Raw genomic sequence first — 22972 nt, forward strand, 5'->3', positions numbered from 1 at the left:
AATAGCGTCAAAAACTTTGTACAACAAATAGCTAAAATTCAAACCTTTTACTGAAATATACAAGCTAGATCTACGGCTTACATTAAATTCTATTATGAATCAGAGTCATCACATTTGTGTTTGAGGAGGGAAATTTAAGAGCACCCAGCAGTCCTGCAGTCTATCTGCGTCCCTGTTTCGGGTTTAGTTATCCCAACTATGGGGCCTATTTGACTGCTGATTCTTCCTTTGTGTCAATATAATTTACATAAATAAATCCCAAGACTTTTACATCCGCAGTTTGTGAACAAGTGTTTCTTCCACAAGAGTCACACTTCCTTTCGAAATGGGGAGGAGAAAAAATTCAAGAAGAGCTGCGTCGGTTTCACTCGGTTCTTGTTCAAGTGCGCACATTTACAGTGAAACTTGCCGAGCATTAACATAAAAATGTCTTTTCTTTTTTAAAATTAGATTTAAATCATAGCCGGCGCCTCTTGTCACCATGTCCTGCCGTATAACAGGGCTGAACACTGCAAGGCCGAGCCGTACTCTGCGCCGGGGGAGTTGAGGTGGGAGAGGCCGGCCACTTGGCTCTGAAGTGAGGGCGGACTGGAGGAGTGCTGCGCCAAGTCTGGAGAGTGACCTGTGCTTCCCACCTGCTGGCTCTGATGCTGGCCGAGGCCGGACGTGTTGTTAGACATAATCATGACATTGCCCCCTTGCTGGTGGTGCGTCTGAGCGGAGGATGTGGGCGTGTGGCCGCTGCCTTGGCACGGCTTCCCATCCTTTACCAGCACCGGCACAGCTACTCTCCGAGGTGACTGCTGCTGCTGTTGTTGGCAGGAGCCGCTCTCCTGCTGCATCTGCTGCTGGGAGGCTTTGTCTTTTGCCTGCCTCTTCATTTTATACCGGTGATTCTGGAACCAGATTTTCACCTGGGTCGGGGTGAGGTGGATCATACTTGCCAGGTGTTCCCTCTCCGGCGCCGACAGGTATTTCTGCTGCTTGAAGCGTCGCTCCAGTTCGTACACCTGCGCCTGGGAGAACAGCACTCGCCTCTTTCTCCTCGGTGTGGTTGACAGAGAGCCCATGCCTTTACCCACGTCTGCCAGGGAACTGAGACTGCCCATGCTGCCCATGTTCATCCCGGACGATGAGCCCATGAAGCGGGAAACTGAGGGGGGAAAATAATTGTAATTAAATTAATTTAAAAAAAAAAAGTTATATTCTCGTGTTACATAGAGACATTTATATGGAGAGAAAATTTAGTATGGACAAATATCATTTGCAGATGCAAAATCAACAATGTTACTCAATTATCAGCTTTTTATAAATCTTCACGGGTCTCAAAGAAGCAGACACATTTATTTACAACACCTAAAACTCAAAAGTGTCAAAGTCAAAGCGTGTTCATAAAGTGACAAACTACATCGACCAAATTTAAGGAGCCGCTCATAAATGACAGCAAAGCTGTTACTGCTGGATGAGTGTGAAAGCCCTGAAGGAAAACTGTTCCATTATTTTTCTGTCGTAATAATCTTTACAAATGTTGAAATCTGTGGATTAAAAACTTGAATATTTGCGCGAAGTACCGAAACTTGAAAAATGCCAATTTTGTGCCGAAAAAAGTAAAGATTATAAAAACTGTACTGCAACTCCTAAAACACAGCACCGCGAAACATCCGCAAAAATCTGGATTTCAGCTCAATGTGGACTGTGATAACTCCAAGCTGGAGTCAAAGAACAGGTGCAGGATACTCACTGGTGGAAAAACGCGGATCTGGGTTGGCTCCGTACCAGCCGGTTGCCGTGGCGCTGCCCCTCATGCCGTCTTGGTAAGACGGCAGGTCGCCCATGTTGCCCAGGTTGCCGTTACAGTAGCCCCCCATGGCCGTGTGTGACAGCTGAGAAACACCTGCCGCAGTCATGTGGTAAGCCGCAGACACAGTCCCATTATGGCCCATGTGGTGCTGCTGCATTGCCGCCTGTGAGACTTGCGGCTGCCGGTAAGAAGTGAGAGGTGCCCCCAAGTTGTTATTCTCCATACTTACTTTCTTATAGCTCTCCTCAAGGGGACTCAAGATATCGGAAACAGAAAAAGGAGTCGTATGCTTAGGGCTCATCGACATTGTTCTGGGGCTGGAGAGGGAGAAATTAGAAGGCAAGGCAATCTCTCCTTCTGCCTTTTTTTTTTTTTTTTTTTTTTTTGGCCAAAGCCCCTCTGCTTCCTGTTGTCTCAACGTCGATCCTGGTAGATGAACACGTAAGAGAGCGCCTCAAGTCCGCCTTAATTGGATTGAGTGGGAGCTCGGTGCTGGCTTTGGTTTGTTTTAGCTGGGTGCCAGGTTTAAGGCTACCATCAGAGGCGGGGCATCGCCAACAATACAAAACAGCTCTAGCCTCCTTTCGTCGAGCGTAATTTCATTTACAAGACATGTGCTCCCCTCCCACTAACAATAACATAAGCACCATACATGATCATAAATGTTCATCCCCGAGACTGCAAGCGGTGTCCGAGCACGCTGCAGCTGCTGCATGTGTGGAGTTTGGGACTTGTTGATGTTGCTGATGAACACGTGGCTGCACCTTGAGATTGCAGTGACCACAATACACTTTATTAACTGTAGTGATGTTTACGAGGGCCTCTTGATGAAAGGAGGCCTATATGGACTTGAGAGTTGGAGAACCACTCCTCAGTTGAACTACTGACTTTTAATGGCCATGAGAGGCCTCCAGTGATTGCAGGATTGTTTGTGTTATGCCTTATCGTACTCAGACATGCAAAAGTGCACTTGCGCGGAGGGAAAATGACTGATACTGATAAGTAAATAAATACACATCCGCGTGTTAAGTGGCTGCGTAAATGATTAACCCCCCTCGTTTTTTTCTTTTTTTCCTTTTGATATCATTGGACGCAAGGAGCACATTACCTAAATTCAGATGCACACACTCGTCTAAGAGACCCAGTGAAAAAAAAATTGAGTCTGGAGTAGGAGAGGCTCTCATGCGAAGTTAACGGCGTTCAAATAGCTACTCTCCTGCAGCACAACGCCAGGTAGCCCTCAGTAGCATCTTGCCTTAATGCTCAAGGACGCATTACCGTTTAACCCAATCATATCTCATTTGTAAAATTTTGTATGTGTGTATGAGAAAATATTTTTTAAAAGCCTTTTGGTGCCTCTGAGTTCACTTTTAGGTGGAGTTCTCCTCTTCACAAACAACATATATATATATATATATATATATATATATATATATATATATATATATATATATATATATATATATATATATATATATATATATATATATATATATATATAATTATTATTATTATTATTATTATTATTATAATTTAGGATTATTTTAGCTATAAATCAATATCTTACGTATAGGTTACAAATCCCACGAATTTATAAAATTACACCGAACATAACAAATAGGCGAATTCAAATCAATGCAGTAACTTCTACTTACACAGTCTGTGGATGCCTTGAGCCTGTGCACACATTAAACAGATAAAACAGCTGATAATGTAGAGGTCTTGTGGGGCGGTCTAACGTCAGGTGCCAGATGCCGCAGAAGTCTGCGCCTGCAGACGCAAACCATCTCACCTACAGGAATTAAGGAAACACAGCGTCTTCTGGTGGCAACCCCGCTTGGCCGTTGCGCTGTGATCTCCTTCACTCCGCTGTGATTCTAAATGTTTTTTTTTTTTTAATTACATGATATAATATTTGCTTGTTTGTCATAGTAAGAATGGTGCAGTAAAGGCAAAGACCTGCCAAACGGGAGCTAGGGTCAGCGCCGTGAGTGTGTAGCCTGCAGTGGCATACAGATCACTGCCAGTTTGTCACGGGAATCACCAGTTCTGCTATTTTCCTGGCTTGTGAATATTTCACGGCTGCCTGCATGTCCTTGCAGGATAATCTGCGCTCTATTTACAGCCCACTAGTCCAATTTAAGGAGCCCCCACAATATACATATCAAAACAATTCAATCCATTCCATTCCAAAACAATCCAATCCAATCTTTAATGAAGCAATATTGTCATATAGTCCAAGACTAAATGTTACAGCTGCAATAAATTGTTCAGATGATAGCCGCGGTGCGGGTGCATAATCGCAGGCAATTAAAATTACAGCATCTTTCTGCATCCAAGGTAAATCTTGCTTATGCATTCCTTAATTACGGAATTTCGCAAGACATTCTTAATCATCTAAATCAGTACTTTTTTCTTGTTCTGGCACACAGTTATTACGGCCAATTAGTGGCAATTAGTTCAAATGTTCCGACTAATTCCTCACAATAATGAGGACACTTTGAAGTGGCGGGTATGAGGCTACCGAGCCTTTGTTACTGAGGCTTCATGTTGTTAGTTATGAACTGATTGGTGCATGATATAATCAACAGAGCAACTACAGACCTTGAAAAATAAAATGCGGACGATAAAAAGTAAAAAGGAAGTTGCTTGCTGTTGTTAATATCAATTAAACCCTTAATTTCTTTTACATTAAAAAATATCCAGAGCAGCAGGAAAAAAACAAATGCACCACGTTTAAATGTTATATAAAAATACTGAACTTTACAAATTAATTTCCAAAAACATCCACACTCGCGTTTTCATCAATTTATCAAGTATACATAAAATAAATCTATGTCTCTTGGAGTAATATGACAAATAATAAATCCCATGTTATGAAATTAGTGCAATTTGTATTCAAAACCAGCACAGTGTTCAGGCCACTTTACAAAGTTATCTTTGTTAAATGTCAACAGTGTTCTTGTGCCAAAACACTAACCCTGCCTGATAAACCTGCTGACTCTGGCTTTATCAAAGTGGTCAGATTAGAGGTGCAGCAACTACCTGCTATTGCTCCTGCAGCCTTTGGCTTGCCTGAATACTCTTTTCTTTCGAAACTTACTCCAACTTTTGTTTTCTTGACTAAGCTACATCTCATTCACTTTGTACCCGTAAACAGCCTAAAATAGAAGGCTAGGGAAAAAAAACAGAGAGAAAAAGTGGGCTGCATGTGTGTGCTTCATCATTTCACGTGAAAGTCCCGACGACCTCGTGAGTCCTTTCCTTGTTTCAGCTTTCAACTGTGAACTACAGGAGGTCACTAATTAGTAATAACCCTTTATTTCCCCACCTTATAATTTATCCAATCAGCTCACGTCATTCTGAATTTTTGAGATTTATTTTGTAGACGTTGAAAAATCCACTTGGTTCAAATGAGAGGTGTTGTTGGACCCTGTCACACAGCCTATGAGGAAATGCTGAAACATGACGTCACGAGACGAAGCCAATATGATGCCACTAGGGGCAGCCATACTGCTGCACCCAATCAGCAGCTTCAAAGTAACGTAGTAGTTGAGTTCCAAAAAGTGAAACCAGTGTTTTTCCAGTGAAGCACGACCCCTAGCGGCCCAGAGGCTCTCTCCATCCAAGCAACGAAAATCACCCTTTAGTGGATTTCTTTCATGACGGGAGTGAGAGGGTTTCCGAAATGATACCGTGTGTTCTTGCGCCATCTGGAGGTTGGCGCTTTATGAGCAGCATACCCCAAATAAATGATTGCAGTCACGTAGAATTTACTGATAAATACCCACAGATTGCTTCATTTCGAGGACATGATAATTCTCACCACATGAATGTTATGAAAAATAATGCCATTACACAAATTCACAGGTGGGGCAAACTAGGAAAGCTCTTTAGTGTTTTAACTAAAACTAGACTTTTGGGATTATCTGTTGAAAGTCACTAACAGTTATTTGATCAGACTTTCTTATATCTGTATGGGTGTAGAGGTGTAGGGCAATGAAGACATTTCATATATTGAAGCTTTTCAGGTTATCATTATTTATCTGAATGTAGTTCTTTTATTGGATTTTATGTTACTTTTTATGTACTCCTTTATTGTTTAACTTCTACGTTTTTACATTTCTAGACCTTCTGGCCTGTGTTTGTCTTTTAAGTATGGGATTTTAAGTGGCACAGACAGAAATATCTGCCTGTATATTTTAGATTGAGACCAAATGAATACAAGACAATGGGAGCTGTTTAACTCTAAAGACATTATTATGCAGTGTAAACTTGCAAAACTTAAGGAAGCTCTATCTGCATTTGGACATGAGTAATTTATTGATAGATGTATTTATTTTAGTTTCTTTTTGTTTGTCTTGCTCTATGGTGACATGTATTGAATGACCCTATGCCATATTTGTGTGTATTTTCTCATTTACCCAAAGAGGGGGTAATATAACTCTAAAGCTTTTCAAATTTAAACTAAATATTTTCACTCTTTGGCCCTTCCACAAAAAAACATATATATATATATATTTTAAATATGCCACACTAACCTATATCAGGCAGTCTATTTTTTAAATGTGCAGTATGGAGTATAAAACTGTAAAATGTCTAATGTGATACACAGACTCTGACTGAAGTACAAAAACATCATGGTGAACATCAAGAGAAACATGAAAGTATAAGGAAACTGAGTGGTTTGAACAGGTCAAAAAGAATACAATTAGTTTTTCTATATATGTTAGAAAAGAACTCAAACTGTGGTAGTTTCGGTTTAGTATTAAATCACCTATGAAAAAGTGTTGGAAAGACCAATCATTACACAATACCCAAATTCTCACAGTGGGTAGCAAACTGCAATAAGGGATCTCATGTCTCCCAGCAGAATTTAAATGTAACAAAGTGAGGTTGGTCATGACCCTCAAAACCTGAAAGACCAATATTTTCAGTGTAGAAGTGTTGTTGCCACATCTGTTTGTTGAGTTACTTCCTCCAACAAGCAATCAAATCCTTGCCATTAGATACAATCTGGACTAAACGCAAAGGTGAAAATGGTGGCATGTGGAACTGAGGAAGGTGCACTGTGAATACCATGAAGAGCAACTGAACCCTCTTATGTCCTGAGCTTATCAACAAAGGATCAAAGAAGGGTCGTTCCCACCTGATGACCCAGTATTTGATGCACCTACCAATCCATTCTTATTTCCAACATTACAAGTATCATCATCAAATCATATTAGCTGTAAAACTACATTCACATTTCTTTAAGTACTTAAATGTAGCACTACTTCACTTGAGTCATGTTATTGGACTTCACCCTTCTACTTCAGAGAAAAAAATACTATACTTATAATCTGTGAGTTAGTTACACTGAACATTAAAATGACTAAAGATGTGTAATAATAAAGTAATAATAAGTCTTCTGTATTACTTTTGATACTGGGAGGATTAAGAGGATATTCCCTTACTTCTACTTTATATTGTACTTGAGTATCTTTTGAATACAGTATTCTTACAGATAAGTATCTCAAAAACTTCTCAGCCTCAAATACCATTAAATTCTGAGATACTGATGTGTTATCCAGTTTATTACAATTAAATGATCGCTGATCTGATTTATTGATTTAAATCAGGATATACCTTAGTTATTATTGAATTTCTGTAGTCCATGACATCTCGCATGTTTCAGGACTAAACACGACTGTATTTTTGTCATAGCTGATAACGTGATTATCAAATGTTTCATTTACCGTTTAACCAAAAGTCTTTCATTATAAAGTAAGAGGAACATTATCAATATGCTAATATCAATAATCTTCAGGGACCTTTTCAGCTTTGACTGCAATTATTTATATTTGTCATTGGTTGTAGCACTAACAGCTAGAGCCTATACCTGCTGTCACTGGGCAAAGGGTGAGGTACACCCAGGATATAGGCTAAATCAGTCTAGCCTGCATGTTTAGGACTAAAGGGGGAGGCTGGAGTACCCGGAGAGATCCCATGCAGGCACAAGATAAAAATGTAGACTCCACACAGAAAAACCCCAGTCAGCTAAGTGCAAACCAGGAGGTGATAGCCACTGCAGAAATAAGCTAATGCTCTCTTTTTCATGTACTTATTTTACTCCTGCTTAAAATATAACTTTACATTACTCTTTCAGATGTAAAAGGATTTAAACATAGTGGACATGCTGATGTAATGCTTTTCTCACTTTATGTAGTGTTGAGTGAGAAAAGCCTTGCATGTATATCTGCTCAAATTATTTTTTTGCTCAAAGGGGTGAACAAAGCACATTACAAGATGGTGCCCCACTCGGAGGTAAAGGCATGCTCAAGAGCTAGGGGCAAAACACTGAGACCCCTGGGAGGGCTGACTGCTAAACCTTGATGTTACTCCATTCTAAAAAACAAAATAGCTAAGCTACAGCAAAGCAAACTCAGAACGCAATATATTCTTGCATGAAGAACACAACAAACCAGAAGAGGAGAAACAGTGAAACTAACTTATGAGTTTTGTGTGGAGGCAGGGCTGGACTGGGATAAAAAATCAGCCTGGGCATTTTGACTAGGGACCAGCCCACCGGGTATTATAGGAAAAGCCATAAAGCCTTTGAATGAAAACAAACACTGTTGTGACAGTGATGTACACTGTCTTGTTGGTATATATGTATCAATCTAATAAACTTAAACTTACGGCATCCTCCCTATTCTGGTATTTTAAACAGTATTTAGCGGAAATATTAAACAACCTAACTAATAGGGTTGCCAAATCCCAGCAAAAATAAGGGAACCACCCCCCACCCTCCGCCTCACGATGCTTAATCGACGTAATAGACTTTAATTTAATGCATGTGTAAAACAAATGCACAGAAACCTTTTTTTTTTTTTTATAATAATTAAATAGATGTCCCCACTCGTTCGCTCCGGTCAGCTGAGCAGCTGTTGCTCTCAGTCCCCAAATCACGGCTAAAACTGAGAGGAGACCGAGCGTTCTCTATTGTGGCTCCTAAGCTTTGGAATAATCTTCCTCTTTACATTAGGCAATCGACATCAGTGATGGTTTTTAAATCCAGATTGAAAACGCATTTTTATTCACTGGCTTTTGACTCAGTGGTTGACTGACTTGTATTTACTTATATTTTATTGTTTTCGCTGTGTTTATTATTTTATCGTATTTATTATTCTTATGGTATCTATTATGTTTCTATTGTTCAGCACTTTGGTCAGCCTTGTGTGTTTTTAAAGTGCTATATAAATAAACGATGATGATGATGAGATTCAACATCTTTCTTCAACAGAATTGCAGATTGCACAGATGATACCTTCCCAAAGGAAAAAGTACTATGGCTTAGGGTGTATATTAGATTTAATAGTTACTATATACAATAATGGATTTTTATACATTTAAGATGAACATTTTGGTTGTAAGATTCAGATAATCATTTATTAAAAGCTAGACATTTTAAATGAGAATAAGAAAGAAAGGTATTTCATTGTGTTCCCCCTTTCCCTGTTAATGCCCTACCTGGCCCCCTGGTAAAACTTTGCTAGATCCGCCCCTGCACAGTTACCAGCTGTCAGCTACTTAGAAAAGGATCCTGGTGTTATTTGTCTCTCAGAAACAGTTCATAACTTCCCATCAACTCATTCATGTCACCTAAAAGGTAAACCTGTTTCTACATCACCTGTTCAGCTCTGATGATTCAGTAAGGACATCTCCTGGTTTCATTTTCATGTTTCCCTTTCACCACATATCCAAACCGATATCATGACCAGCAGCTTTTACAGCTGTGGCTCCAGCAAACATCAGCTGATACTAGAAAGAAATACTAAATAAATTCTAATCGCATTCATTTTCATCTCAATACTCAACTTTAAAGTTCGACCTCATCGGCTGTAATTTGTCCAGGCCAGAGTCGATCATGACCAATTGGCCAGTCCACCACCTTTCATTGTGTTTATACCATTACACCCCCCCCCCCCCCCCCAAAAAAAAAACAAACAAAAAAAACAAAACCAAAAACATCGGCCCATAAAAATGAAAAATCATCATAGGCCCACCGGGCAATTGCCCAGTATGCCCGATGGCCAGTCCAGCTATGTGTGGAGTGCTAAGAGGTGTGATGCTTGCAGATTCAGACAAGAGAAAAAAGAAAGGTGAACAGCTTTCCATAACACAATGATGAAAGAATAGACAAGAAGAACGTTTTTGACTTTGATTTGTAGGTTTGTAGTATAGAAAGCAAACAAAATAACATCTGACAAAATAACCGTAAAGGCCGGTTTGTGGTTAAAATGTTCAGTCTTAATGTTTTCTCTACAAAAAAAATATAAGATTTTAAATTTTTAAAAAACAGTTTGAAAAGGTGGCAATATTTGGTGAGCATCTTTACAACAATTTAAAACTCCTCCATGTGGCCTTAGCATGGACCTTATAGCTCCTTATAACTTTCCTGGAGGGGCCCCAGTGCAGGCCAGTGAGTAAAACTATAGGATGGGCATGTATTAGCTTGCCCATCCTTTTCAGGCAATTCTTCTGACCAACTTAAAAAACCAATGGCAACCTCTAAAAAGCCTGTCTTTGTCACCCTTAAACCCCAAGATGCTTTAAAACACCATTGTGCAGTTAAACCTCATAAATTTGTCGCAGGGACTGATTAAACATCACGGGAATTGAAACACTAAAGATTTTGTCTCGGTCCCTTTTGGATGAGGGACAATGGTCCATTCACAGAGAGACACCCAAACAAAAAGAGCATTTAAGGAGAGATGCAGCGAGCTGAGGGGTTCGGCCAGTCCCCTCCATATGTGATACAAGGTGGCCCCAGTGATGCGGACAAAGGGCCAGGTGACAGTGACGATGGGCTGCAGGGTCACAGGACGAGCAAACAACATTATAGGGGGCGTGAAAGCAGAAGACCCCCCTCATCACTGATGAAAAACTGACATGATTTTAAACACCGAGGCATATTTTTCAGGATAAGCATGAGTGGACCTGCTTTCTTGAGGTGACACAGCAATGTTAAAAAATAGTATGTATTATATTTAGGAAGATCGATAATATTACAAGTAACATTGTAGTGAGTGTTTTTGTATTACTCTTGAGGATTGGTTTAAACTGTTGCCTGAATGCAGACACACAAACACCCAAATGTGTTGTGTTTATACTAGAAAACAACAGTAAGAGCTCATTTTGCCTTTTTAAATCATTTGTAAATTAAAACAGTTCAATTGTGGAATAAATAATATTAAATTTCTGTATGAGAAGTGAAAAAGGGTTGATGATTTGCCTTCAGTTACTGCTATGCTCCTCAAAAATCACATCATCATCATAATCACACACACACACGCGCACACACACACACACACACACACACACACACACACACACACACACACACACACACACACACACACCAAGATTTCCAGATAAAGTTAATAGCTATATTAAGACCACTTTCCTCAGAATAACAAAAGTTAATTGTATAAGGGAAAAGCAGCTCTTAGTCCCAGACAACAACAGCGTGCTGTAGAGGGACAGGCCTTAATGTTTACTGGCTATTCTTATGCCAAAGCTAGTCTGTTCAGACGTGATGTTTGCTCAGCTTTTGGGTGCAAAATTCGTTTATAACATTAACATTAACATTATAAAAGCTCCCTGGGGCCTCTGCCAAGACCTGCTACATTTTTAGATAAAAAAAATAATTCTTTTAAGGTTGTTTTTATTTTAGAACTTCACATACATTTTTACACAAAACCTTTTTTAGGGAAACGAAAACCTTTTATCTTTAGCTTAGTCTTTAGAAATGCATGCACAGGGTACACTCTTTTGGGGCCAACACATAAAAAAAGAAAGAAAAAAGAAAGAAAGCACATTACATTGTCATAATATCATACAAAATATGAAGAATTTTATTAATAATTTTGTTCACAGAAAGACAGTTAAATCTTTAAAAAGTATCCTTAAAACCAACAAATGGCATATTCTCCCTTCATTCATATATAAGCGGCTTTGCCCCTATTCTCCTATCCTCTTCTAGCGCCTAATGCAGCTACTGGAACTCAATTATCAAGTCATTTATGTAAATATTACATTTAAAAAGGCTTAAAAATCACACGAATACACCTCGCCGGGTAATTAAAAAAATCTAAAGGCTACAGCAATAAGCCATGTAAGAGAAAACAACATTTAAAATTTCCGCATACGTGCGTAAAAAATGTGCAAAATATAATTCGTTCTATAGAAAAAATCTAAACGTTTAAGTGGCTCGAAAATTTACAAAACATTCAGAAAACATTTGATGCCGTTCTAAATGAGTTTGTGCGTCGAAACGAGACCTTTACTTGAAAGAATTAAGATGAACCGAATCACTCCAAAAGTCTCTCCAGGCGAAGCTGGAGGCCGCCGCCGCGGCCGGAAAGTGTTGGTGGTACCTTGGAGGAAGAGCAACGGGGGATGGATGCTGAAGAGATGTGTAAGCTAAAGGGAAGGGCACCGGCTGAGATGACGGAGGTAAACACCCAAATTTCTCAGAGTCAAGTAAGCATGTGTGAAAGGGTTTCCCGTTTCGGACCAGGATCGGAACAACGACTCTGCGCAACACCGGCGGCTGCGGGATTTCTACGTCCTGCAGTGCTCCTTCTGCTCGACCTCGCTTCATCTTGTAGCGGTGGTTCTGAAACCAGATCTTCACCTGGGTTGGAGTCAGGCTCAGCAGCCGTGCCAGCTGTTCTCTCTCCGGACCCGACAGGTAGCGCTGCTGGCGGAAGCGCCTTTCCAGCTCAAGGGTCTGGGCCTTGGAGAACAAAACGCGGCGTTTCTTGCTCTTCTTGCTCTGCTCAGGCTCTGAATCGAGGCACGGGTCATCGGGCTTAGTTGAGTCAGGAGAGGCCTCGAAATTGCAATCGTCAGAAGCTGTAGAAAAAAAAAACAGCAAGTTAGAATAAGCATTGTTTAAACTTCACTTCACCTAGGGACCCAGTGTATCAGTAGTACGTAGTCAATACTCAATTTAAAGTTGAGGAGGACAACATCTATCTATCTATCTATTACTTTGAGAAAGCAAATTGTTAAAACATTTCAGGGTAGTCATAGTTCCCCCCCCCCCCCCCCCCCCCCCTTATTTTTAAATGCTGGTTGTTTTTAAAATTCATTATCACCCATCTGTCATGGCTTTAAACGCCCACTTACACATGCAAAGGCTCCGCTCGCAGTCGATCCATGAGCTGTAGGGTGAGCTGGAAGAGCAAGAGGAGTAAATCGGGGAAGACCGCTTTGCTGCATCCGCATCCTGCTCAGGCAAATCCAGGATGCTCCTTACGGAAAAACTGAACTTGGTCGGTGCAGCCATCCTTTCCTTGCATGCACTCTGGGTTTGTTCTGGCCGATAAGAAGCAAGCACTCAAACCAAATCTATCAAAAAAAGTCCACTTCACGCACTGTCCAAACACCAGTGTGCGCGCTGGCCTCCGTATTTACACAAACAGCACTTCATAAGCTGCAAACACAAGGGCGCTCGCTTATAAATAGCCTCCTCCTCTGCTGAGTACCTGAATAGCTCGAGTGCTGACACCCAATGATGGTTAGGTGTGAACTGAGAAAAAAAATCCTCAGAGCTTCAAGAATGAGCGAAGGAAACACTCGTCATCATTACCGATTCGTCCCGTATCGTCAAACTGGGAAACAGATAATGGTAATTGTTGGAGCTGAATCACATCTTGGGTGGCAACTGACAACAGAGCCCGTCCCATAACCCCCCCCCCCCCCTCTCCTCCACCTCCTCCCCCTTTTTCGCCCAAACAACGTGTCCAATATTTGCATACAAAGTGAGCAATTAGCGTGATGCCTGCCAGTTGGTTTAACTAATACGCCTCTAATGGGCGTATTAATTGCAGGCGTGAGAAGTCTTGACGTTTATGGACGGCGGAGGATTTCCAGACTTTGTTTCCGAAACGTCCTTTGACATATTTGGGGGATTTTCCTCCTTTTGGACTAGATGATTTATTATCATGTTTCATTTTTGAGCAAACAGAAATGTTAAAACTTGGTTTGGAAGATATGATTTGAAATAAGGATGTTATATTATTGACAAATATTGTTTTTTTAAAGGTATTTGTATTTTATCGTGTTTAGAACTGCTAATATAATAGCGATAACTGTAACCCAACAGCAGATTTTTACCTAACTTCAACACGAAAATAAGCCTAGGGGATTTTCTGATAAATTGCTGCAGTGGTTGGTCAATTTGTTACCCTTGTGCTAGCCTATAAAGCACATTAATTGCAAAGCGTGAATCCAGTCTCATGTTGGTGGTGGTGGTGGTGGGGGGTGCTTTTCCCCCTCCCTACTTCTAGTAACTGATATTGATATCCACCCTCAGCCACTTCACCAAGGTGCACGAGGGCCGAGGAGGAGAGTAGTGGTGGACATGCCTCCCCAGTCGTCCTGGGTGGTCGGACGAGGGGGAACACAAATACATGCCAACCAGAGAAGGGGAACAAAGGGGGAAAATGTAGCCCCGCGTCCGAGACCCGTTGGAAGCATTTGTTCCAGTCAAGATTTTGCATTTGTTCAGTCCAGCAATAATGCCTGATTGACGCCCCGGCACAATGTCCTTTAACTTAGCAAGATAAATCCGAGCTTGTTCTGTGTTGTCATGGTTTTGAATGGAGCTGAATAGGATCTGGGACACTATCTACTGCTCTGCGTCTACTGCCACCAAGTCTATAGCCCAAAGCAATATTCAGGACTTGTTAAATTCCATTTAGATTTCCGAGTTCAAAAAAAGTCGCTGACCTGTATTATTACCCCGCCAAAATGCTCCGAAATCCACCTTTACCTATCGTTTTACTCTGTTTTTACGCACACGTAATCTCGTCCATGAAAACCAAACACTGTTAAGTAACCTTTAAGTGTTTGCATCACGCACAAACGTCTTAAAAGACGCACTCCTCCCGAAGCACATTTTGTGTGTACACATCGGCCTCCCAGTGGTTGACAAACAGCAGAGGATTACAGTACTGCAGGTTAGCTGGAGTGGGTAGTTTACAGAGGGCACTCGATTGGAGAGCAAAAACACCCAAAAGCAAAGAAAAGTCATGTCCAAAGAGCGGGAATTTCTTTGACCCAGCAGCCCCTTAATCTATTTAACACCCGCGGGCTTCAGCCAGAGTGGGCTCTCTGCATCTCCCAAGAGCTCTCCACTGCCAAATATTTACTCTGTTGTTCAGCTCTCCATTCCCAATCCCTCCTCAGCCAAATGGAGATTTTTCTCTCATGGTTCTAGTCAGCAGCTGAACTGACAGTTTCCCTAGAGCTTTCCCTAGAAGTTCGATGAACAGACCTCTTTCTGTTTTCCACCCTGCAATCATATATGTATATACGTAGTGACTGTAGAAAGCAACATTTAAAATATGCAATGACAATTTTTTGTCAATAACTGTATTTTTTTAAAGAAAGCTTAGAAGTTATTCCTCCAGTCAGATAATGTTTAAGCTTTTAAAATGAATGTTTAATGAAGTCTGTTGCATATAACATTCTCAAGTCATTTAATCAGTATTTGGTTTATAAGCTCATTTAAAAAAAAGAAATCGACAGAGTGCAGTAAGACTGTCCTAACCCGGAATATTAGATTTTATAGGATTAATTCACAGACCTGAGTTCATGGATTTGCATTTTTTTAATTTATATTTTTATACACAGTGCTTAACTTGAGATATCACTTAGTAATTATGTAAAATTACATTCCTATCCGCATTAAATCCTTAAGACAGAATTTTTGGACTGTACTTTCATGAACTACTAACAAGAAAGTTTAAAGCAAGCAAAATCTCAGCAGTAAAAATCTGGAGTCAATTTGGAATCAGTAATCTTTTTCTTCCGACTCACTCCAAACTCATGCCACAGCATCAATAAACCAGCTACTGACATATATGTATTATATTTGTGTCTAAAGCTGTCGCATCGGAGTAAAAGACAAAAACTGCTGAAAAAAACCAAACATTTATCTGATTTCAGTCTGACTGATTATTTAACACCTATGGCAACAATGGTTCCTCTGTTACTTCTCAGTTTAGTGTGGTGTCTCAGCGTAACATCACGCTCCAGCAGCTGCACCTGCTGCTGATGTCCTCTCCTGTAAATACCATTAGCATTTTGGACAGGGGCTGTGGGGGATAATTACTTGGCAGCCACATCGCTCTCGCTGCAGTAAACTGGAGTCTTGTGAGGCTGCTTGACCGTACAGCAGCTGTATGTTTGTACTCGGTGAAAGTGTGTCAAAAAGTATTGTTTTTAAAGACAATAAACCAGTGTGTGTCAAAGACGTTTTTATAAAAGGAGTTACAAAACTCCTGAAGAAACTGAAAATAAACAAGAAAGTATTCAAAAAAATAAATAAATACATACATAAATAAAAACAAAGCCACAGGAGGCAAAAATATGTGAGAGCACCCTGAATTTCAAACTGATGATTTTAGTGGAAAATAAATCACCTTTAGAAATAAGAATGAAGTGGAGACAGAAACACCAAGAAAAAATGAAGTTAAAAGCTAAATATTCATCTTGATCATTTAATCATACAATAAAGTTAGCACTGATCATTTATTGATCACTGAAAAGAAACAAACACACCTGTCAGTGCAGTCCTGATAGATACTTTAGCAAACTCAGAATAACAGTTTATGTTCGGTGCAAAGCATGATCAATATACACCTTTTGAAGTCAAGTTGATGGAGAGACCCACATTTATAAATATTTACAAATTAATTGATATATAACTGAGCTCTTGTCCTGATTATGACAAGACCAATATACAATAAATGACTAATTGTAATCGTTCTATTGACTTCTGATGCCATTAAAAGCAGACATGTATAAATGGATCCATATGCATGCAGAGATGATTTAAAATCTACAACATTAATAACATGAGTATTCTGTCACCAAAATGCTTTCAGGCAAGGAAATTCAATTTCACTTGCATGCAAATCCTTCATCTGATCGTGGTCATTGTTCATTTAAGAGAAACAGCATTACTAAAAAAAAAACAAAAAAAAAAACAAGTAAAGTGTTTTTCATTCATGCTTTTATATACGCTTACTTTATATTTCGACTGCATGATGTATATTTTTAAAGCCTTCTGAGTGTTGTAGATTGATCTGACATGTGTGATACTTGGTTGCCCTCTACAGGATTCACATTAAAACTGAGAGGCAGACTCGTCTTAGCATTTTCCAACCAATCACAAGCTGTGGGCGGAGTTTATTTCACTAGTCTTTAAGCTCTTTTGAGCTTAATGTAGCTCCAGCACCCTTAGTATCCCTGCGCCAACATATACAGGCAAACAGATATGACAGCTCTGCAGTGTCTAGCTTAATGTTTTCATCTATTTTTACTAATTCTTTGTTTCCTGAAGGGCTTCAGCTTTGTGAACTATACAGCTATGGGGGAGAAGAGACTCTTGCTCTTATTGTCCTTACACTTATTTTTCCTTGCTAATCTTATGACGTTATGTTATGATGTTTGCAAAATGAAACTACAATGAGAATGCAGTGCTTTACAAAACACAATACCCTTGAAAACAAACACGTACAGCATATTTATGATAACTGATTATCTTTTTTCTTTTTTTTAATATATATATAGCATTTTAAATGCATGGTTTATAGATAGTTCACCACCACCATAAGAAATTTCTGCTGCTTAACATTTGTTAACAGCTTTCTTTGTGCCAACTGTTCAGTGGGCACAGGGTCAAAGGCCAGTTTATCACTCCTTTTAGCTGTAATACAATCGTAATACATAATCGATTATGGTTTTGTAAGATGTGTAAAAACTATTGATTTTTTTTACCTGACTTTTTATTTTTGTTTCTCCAGTAAATATAGATTATCTAAAAATGTCGTACTTTTTATGTACATTTAAATAACTATTTCGGGAAAAGGCGGGTGGTCGTTAATTTCATATACAGCAGAACCTTCAATTTGAATTGACGTTTTTTTTGTGTGTGTACCAAGTAACTTGAACTTATCAAGATAAAAACAACTTGGCCTGACATATATTCACACAGACAACCAATAGCAGAAGGGATGAACGCAGTGTTTAAGGAAGGAAATGCAAATAAACGTATACTTGCGTAACAGAGACGTCACAAGCATATTTGAAAGTGAAATAAGTTCAGTCTAAACAGGTGAAATAGAACTCAACATAGTTACAATTTTACTAATTGAACGAGCCAATCCAGGGAAGTAAAAACTTATCATTTACAATGGACTACAGGCAATTAAAATTTTATATGTGTAGTATATGATTCTGGTGTTTTATTAAAAAGTCGTGGAATAATACTTAAGAAATGTTTGACGTGTTCCCTAAAGATCCACCAGATGGCGCCACTGCATTTTACAATACACAGACTTGCCCAGGTAAAGTGTGTGTTGGCACAGCAGCGTTTGTGACCCCCTGCACGGCGTGTCACCAACAAGGACATACGGTGAAACTAAAGAAGATTAAAACAAATTGGTCACAATTTTGTGTCAACAAAGACCAAATGGAAAGATTTTAAGCCGGTTCTAACTAATTCAGCTATTTGCTGCTCAAAAATGTAATCCCTTCACATTATTATTATTATTATTATTATTATTATTATTATTAATATTATTATTATTAATAATAAAAACAATATTTAACTCACGCCACCCTTATCTTCAGACAAAATTTGTTCCCTTTAGATTCCTCTAATGTGTAACTTTCATTCAGTTTTTGAACTAAAATCTCATTCCTGTGTCTCCACAATGGGTCCCGATTAAGGAGGCCTCGGTGCTTCAGTGATGATGTATTCCTGTGAAATCCTCACTTCTTTATGAAACACATCAATCACAATTTAACTGCATGTTCCCAGAGAGAACGATGGTATTCTTATTTCTATCATCCTTAAATTAACATGTACTTCTATTTTTCGGCGTCAGACTCCAAATTAAATAACAAAAAGGGGGGCTATCAGAGGGCCAGTATTTTGTCAACGTCCACGCTGACATTATACATCTGACTCTCTCCGACCTCTGTTTGTGTATGAGGATATTGAACACTCAGTCCACTCAGTAATCTAATAACACTGCGTAAAAATCTGAAGCTCGTGTGCCCAAACTTGACTAATTGCAGGAATGTTTCCGCGCTTATGCGGGGATCTTAATGGATGAGGAAATTTAATATAAGTCCAGCCCAGGTATGACTCAAGGATTCCTCGTATCTACAACGCATAACATAGCGGTGTGGTCTGTATCAACACCCCATTTGCACTTTTTTTTTTTTTTTCGCACAAAGTAATCGGCGCGTAAAAGCGCAATAAAGGTAGAGCTCTCCATCCCCCCCCCCCCCCCCCCCCTCCAGTGTCCTTGGTACGGGACAAAGAGAGGTCCAAATTAGGGCGGAATGAAATATTTAATACTAATGGATGCCAGGTGCCAGACGAACAGATGTCAAAGTGATGTATGCTTAAAAGTGTCGTAAATATTGTTTCTTTTTGTCCCTCTCCGCTGAAACCCAGGCCTGGCCTCTGAAACACGACTACATTCGTCGTTAACCTGCGTTCGTCCTCATTAAGGCCGCACTAAAGTTACCGGGCCACTCAGTCCTGGAGAAGTGCTAACCTGTAGAAAGACTTTAATGGTGTCACCGCTATTTCGACTGCAAAGGTTAGAATCGTCGGTGCGGGTTATTTTAAAGGCGCCAAGCGATGGCATTATCCTAAAAAACAGCAGTGTCCACACAGTAAAAATCCACACAGTTTTATCTCGTTTGTATCAAACAGCTGGAGGGGAAATCACGTCTTTTCCGCTTTAATAACGCGGATTAGTGGTGCTCTTGGGTGACAAGCTGCTGCTGGACCTCATTTCTCCGAGCAGCGCACGCACGCACACACAAACACTATAACTCTCAGCACGTGTGTATCTTATTGCAGATGTCAGTCATTTTGGGGACAGTTAGTATGAGATGACAGACCTCCAACCCCTTTGTGAAACAAGAAATCACTGCGTGTCCCCATAATAACCCATTAGTGGTAACTTGGATTTCCCACAGGATCTTACTGGGAACATTAAACCTGGAGCTGGGAACATTTTTTTTAACACCGCTCTGTAACTTTCTCCACGGATAATCTGAGCAGCGTGGTGGCCCTGCGTCCCAAGGTTGCAGATAAGAAACTCTGTCTTACACACATTTTTTTTCAGACCACAAAGAGGAAGTAGCAGTCTGCGCGGATTACAGTCAAAGCGTCTCAATCCAGTTTCAGCAGCTTGTTTCATGACACAGGGGCTTAAGTCCCACTGGTACAAAGTCATAAAGCTAATAATAATAATAATAATAATAATAATAATAATAATAATAATAATAATAATAATACACAAAGACTTTAATTGCAGTTATTGTAATATTATTATTGTAATATGCTGTAGGCTATTTGGTTTAGCTATTAAAGTGATCTTTGCGAAATATTGGACATATCAATTAAATGCGCACTGTTTGACAATGGTCTGCCTTGTGGTTTCTATAGTAAGTGTGTCACTTTATTTCTGTGTCACACTTTCATTCGTCCTGATTTGACGGTGTCATCCGATTGAGTGGAGAGTAAAAGGTAAAAATGTGGTAGCTCAAACTACATTAAATGGAACTAACGACGCATTAGAACGGTGTCTAATTGATCTGATTAAAGGGCTATCAGCTAAATGGTTGATGCCTGCTAGAGCACGCAGAACGTAGCCGTTTTGTCATCGTCATCATTTTGAACATCATCATTATTATCGCATTTGCGATGGATAGAAAATGAATGTATTTGAATACGAAAATTTCTCAGTTTCGATACTGACCATTTTTAAAAAGATTCCATCATTTAGGCTGTTACGTTAATAAAACGTTATTTAAAATTATTATGAGATTATTTTAGCATCCACGAAAATTAGAATGTCCTCCCATCTTTGAATGAATTCGGTCTGAGTCGTAAATTGATTTGTAAGATAAATGTTAGTGATTTACGTTCGCATCTCCAGTAAAGTGGGCTAATTTTATATTAGCCCACTTTACTGGAGAGGCACCAATTTTTGAATGGAACTAAAAGACACACGAGAAATAAGTTGCGCTTAATGTTGAGCATTTCTTTTGCATTTCCACGAGGCTTAATCGAAATCCTGCAACCACACAACTGTTTTAACGGGTTTACAGTTTAGCAGATACCAAAACAGTCTAACAGCCTGAGAAACCAAGACCAGGGAGTCTAGTTCAGCTTTTTCTTTTGTTGTTTTTAAAATTTTGTATAGCTGCACCACAGCCTTGTGGTGACAACTGAGCTCCTCATGCCTTTACTTGTTGAACATGAGGAAATTAAAAACAAAAGGTGGGTTAGTGACTTCGCTCACACACGAAGCGGATAGTTGTGGTAAGAGTGCCTGTGTCATCCGAATTTATGGCTGTTTTGCAAGTATAGTAGCACAGGTAAACAAAATCATGGAACCCTTTCTTATCACTTATTAATTTTTTCCCTCTACCCAGATAGAGGCCCTAAGATGTCGTTTATAACCTATGGATATGTTTTTCCAAATAAGAGGATGAAGCACACTCCATATCTTTGCTCTAAAGAAGAATATCCTCGCGTTGTGGGCTTCATGTGACGTGGACCGTATGAATTTCCGTTTGTTTCATTGGAAATGCAAATTGGACGAAGCGCTTATGTTTTCACTCAGTATGTTACATGATAAGCATTCACAGCTTAACATGTTTATCTGCAGAGAATTACCAGTCTGAGTGTTGATGGATTATCATCAGCATTACATCCCAGTGTTCAGTTTTCTGACAGTTTTTTTCTTTTGGAAAAGAAGAAAAGCAGAAGTAAATCGAAACTAGGTATTTTTGCCAATATGTAGCTTCGATATTCATGAAAACGATCACAACCACGCCATGCACTTTGACGTGAACTGCAATATAAGGAGTTAAACGTGCAGCCATGCAGTATGTGTGGCTCCCAAACACAGCTGTTGGAGCTTGCGATTCCACTGAAGGCAAATAGAAGAACGGAACTATAAACAAGAGAAACAAATAATTACAATTCCTAAAGTCGTCTTCTTTTTGAGCTCATAAAATATTAATAAACGGTCCAGTGTCTTGTTCTCAAACAGACCACGTTATTAAAGCATCCTGGTTTAAAAAACGGAAAGAGAGAAACAGCTTTAATAAGAAAAACCTGAAGGGGCTCAAAGGCTGTCACATCAGTGCAAACAAGCAGAGGAAGTGTTAGAAATTCAAGCATGTGACAATGTTATGTTATTTAGAAAATGCCCCTCAAGCATTAAATTATGGATTTCGACGTGCTATGGAAGGGCTGCACTTGCGCAGGCATTGTGCGTGCGCAACACCACCGGACGCACGCTGTTTGTGTGGGCTATCAAACGCTGGGGTATGCAGTCGTCTGCTTGGCAGCATATAGCACCAAATAACATGACTCAGTACATCCTGCAGGAGCTGGACTATTTCAAATAGAGCATGTTCGTGTTTTTAACGAAGCATTAATACTGTAGCTTATATACATACATACTTTTTTTTTTAAAGTCTTAAAATAAAAGTGTAGACTGTAACTTTAAAAAACCAACAACAAGCCCACTGTTTTTCAGAGTAGACAAGAGGATAGGCCTGTTACCAATCCATCTCTGATTTCACAGAAACCTTATTAGACGGGGGAAAAATCATTTGGGTTATGCTCTCTCCTGCAGAGCACAGGACGAAGCTCTGACTCCATCATTACGCAATTTGTCTGACAAGTGATGCGTTGCCTTCACTTGAGGTATGAACAATTCAATTCGACACGGACCATTCTGGGCTCGTGAACAGTACAGGCGTGTGACAGCCATGTAGAGTGTGCAAATCGTGCGTGGAGGCTCACTGATGCCAACATACTCCATACAGGCTAAAACGCTATTATTTATACATTTAGTCTGATAGTGACGACACAGTTTTTTAAATTTATTTGTATGTGTTTAATCCACTCTAGCAGCATTCTTTAAAAATACACTATTATTATTAGTACTAGTTGAGTTTTACCGTTAATAAAAGTACAAATTACAATAATTATAATAAAAATAACAGTCATGATAATTTGCAACAGTTTCACTGAATGTAATAATCACATTATTTTAAATTAAT

General features: G+C 39.5%; 2 protein-coding genes across 2 annotated transcripts; both read right to left on the reverse strand.

Moving 5' to 3' along the window:
- Nucleotides 1-476: 476 nt before the first annotated feature.
- Nucleotides 477-2108, reverse strand: nkx2.1 (NK2 homeobox 1). The gene is made up of 2 exons (XM_063499325.1): nt 1742-2108; nt 477-1153 (listed from the first exon to the last, which is right to left on the reverse strand). The coding sequence occupies exons 1-2, from the start codon at nt 2106-2108 to the stop codon at nt 477-479; spliced, it is 1044 nt and encodes a 347-aa protein (XP_063355395.1).
- A 10020-nt stretch (nt 2109-12128) lies between these two features.
- On the reverse strand, nt 12129-13139 carry nkx2.9 (NK2 transcription factor related, locus 9 (Drosophila)). Its single transcript, XM_063500136.1, has 2 exons — nt 12980-13139; nt 12129-12703 (listed from the first exon to the last, which is right to left on the reverse strand). The coding sequence occupies exons 1-2, from the start codon at nt 13137-13139 to the stop codon at nt 12129-12131; spliced, it is 735 nt and encodes a 244-aa protein (XP_063356206.1).
- Nucleotides 13140-22972: the final 9833 nt, after the last annotated feature.

This window comes from Pelmatolapia mariae, linkage group LG16_19, assembly GCF_036321145.2.
Source record: "Pelmatolapia mariae isolate MD_Pm_ZW linkage group LG16_19, Pm_UMD_F_2, whole genome shotgun sequence".
NCBI classification, from domain to species: Eukaryota; Metazoa; Chordata; class Actinopteri; order Cichliformes; family Cichlidae; genus Pelmatolapia; species Pelmatolapia mariae.

Excerpts from the sequence above, each read along its gene's own strand:
- nkx2.1 (XM_063499325.1), bottom strand. The coding sequence starts at position 2,108 with ATGTCGATGAGCCCTAAGCATACGACTCCTTTTTCTGTTTCCGATATC. Across the intron at positions 1,154-1,741 it reads AGATCCGCGTTTTTCCACCA|TTTCCCGCTTCATGGGCTCA; the intron begins GTGAGTATCCTG and ends TTCCCCCCTCAG.
- nkx2.9 (XM_063500136.1), bottom strand. The coding sequence starts at position 13,139 with ATGGCTGCACCGACCAAGTTCAGTTTTTCCGTAAGGAGCATCCTGGAT. Across the intron at positions 12,704-12,979 it reads CGAGCGGAGCCTTTGCATGT|CTTCTGACGATTGCAATTTC; the intron begins GTAAGTGGGCGT and ends TTTTTTCTACAG.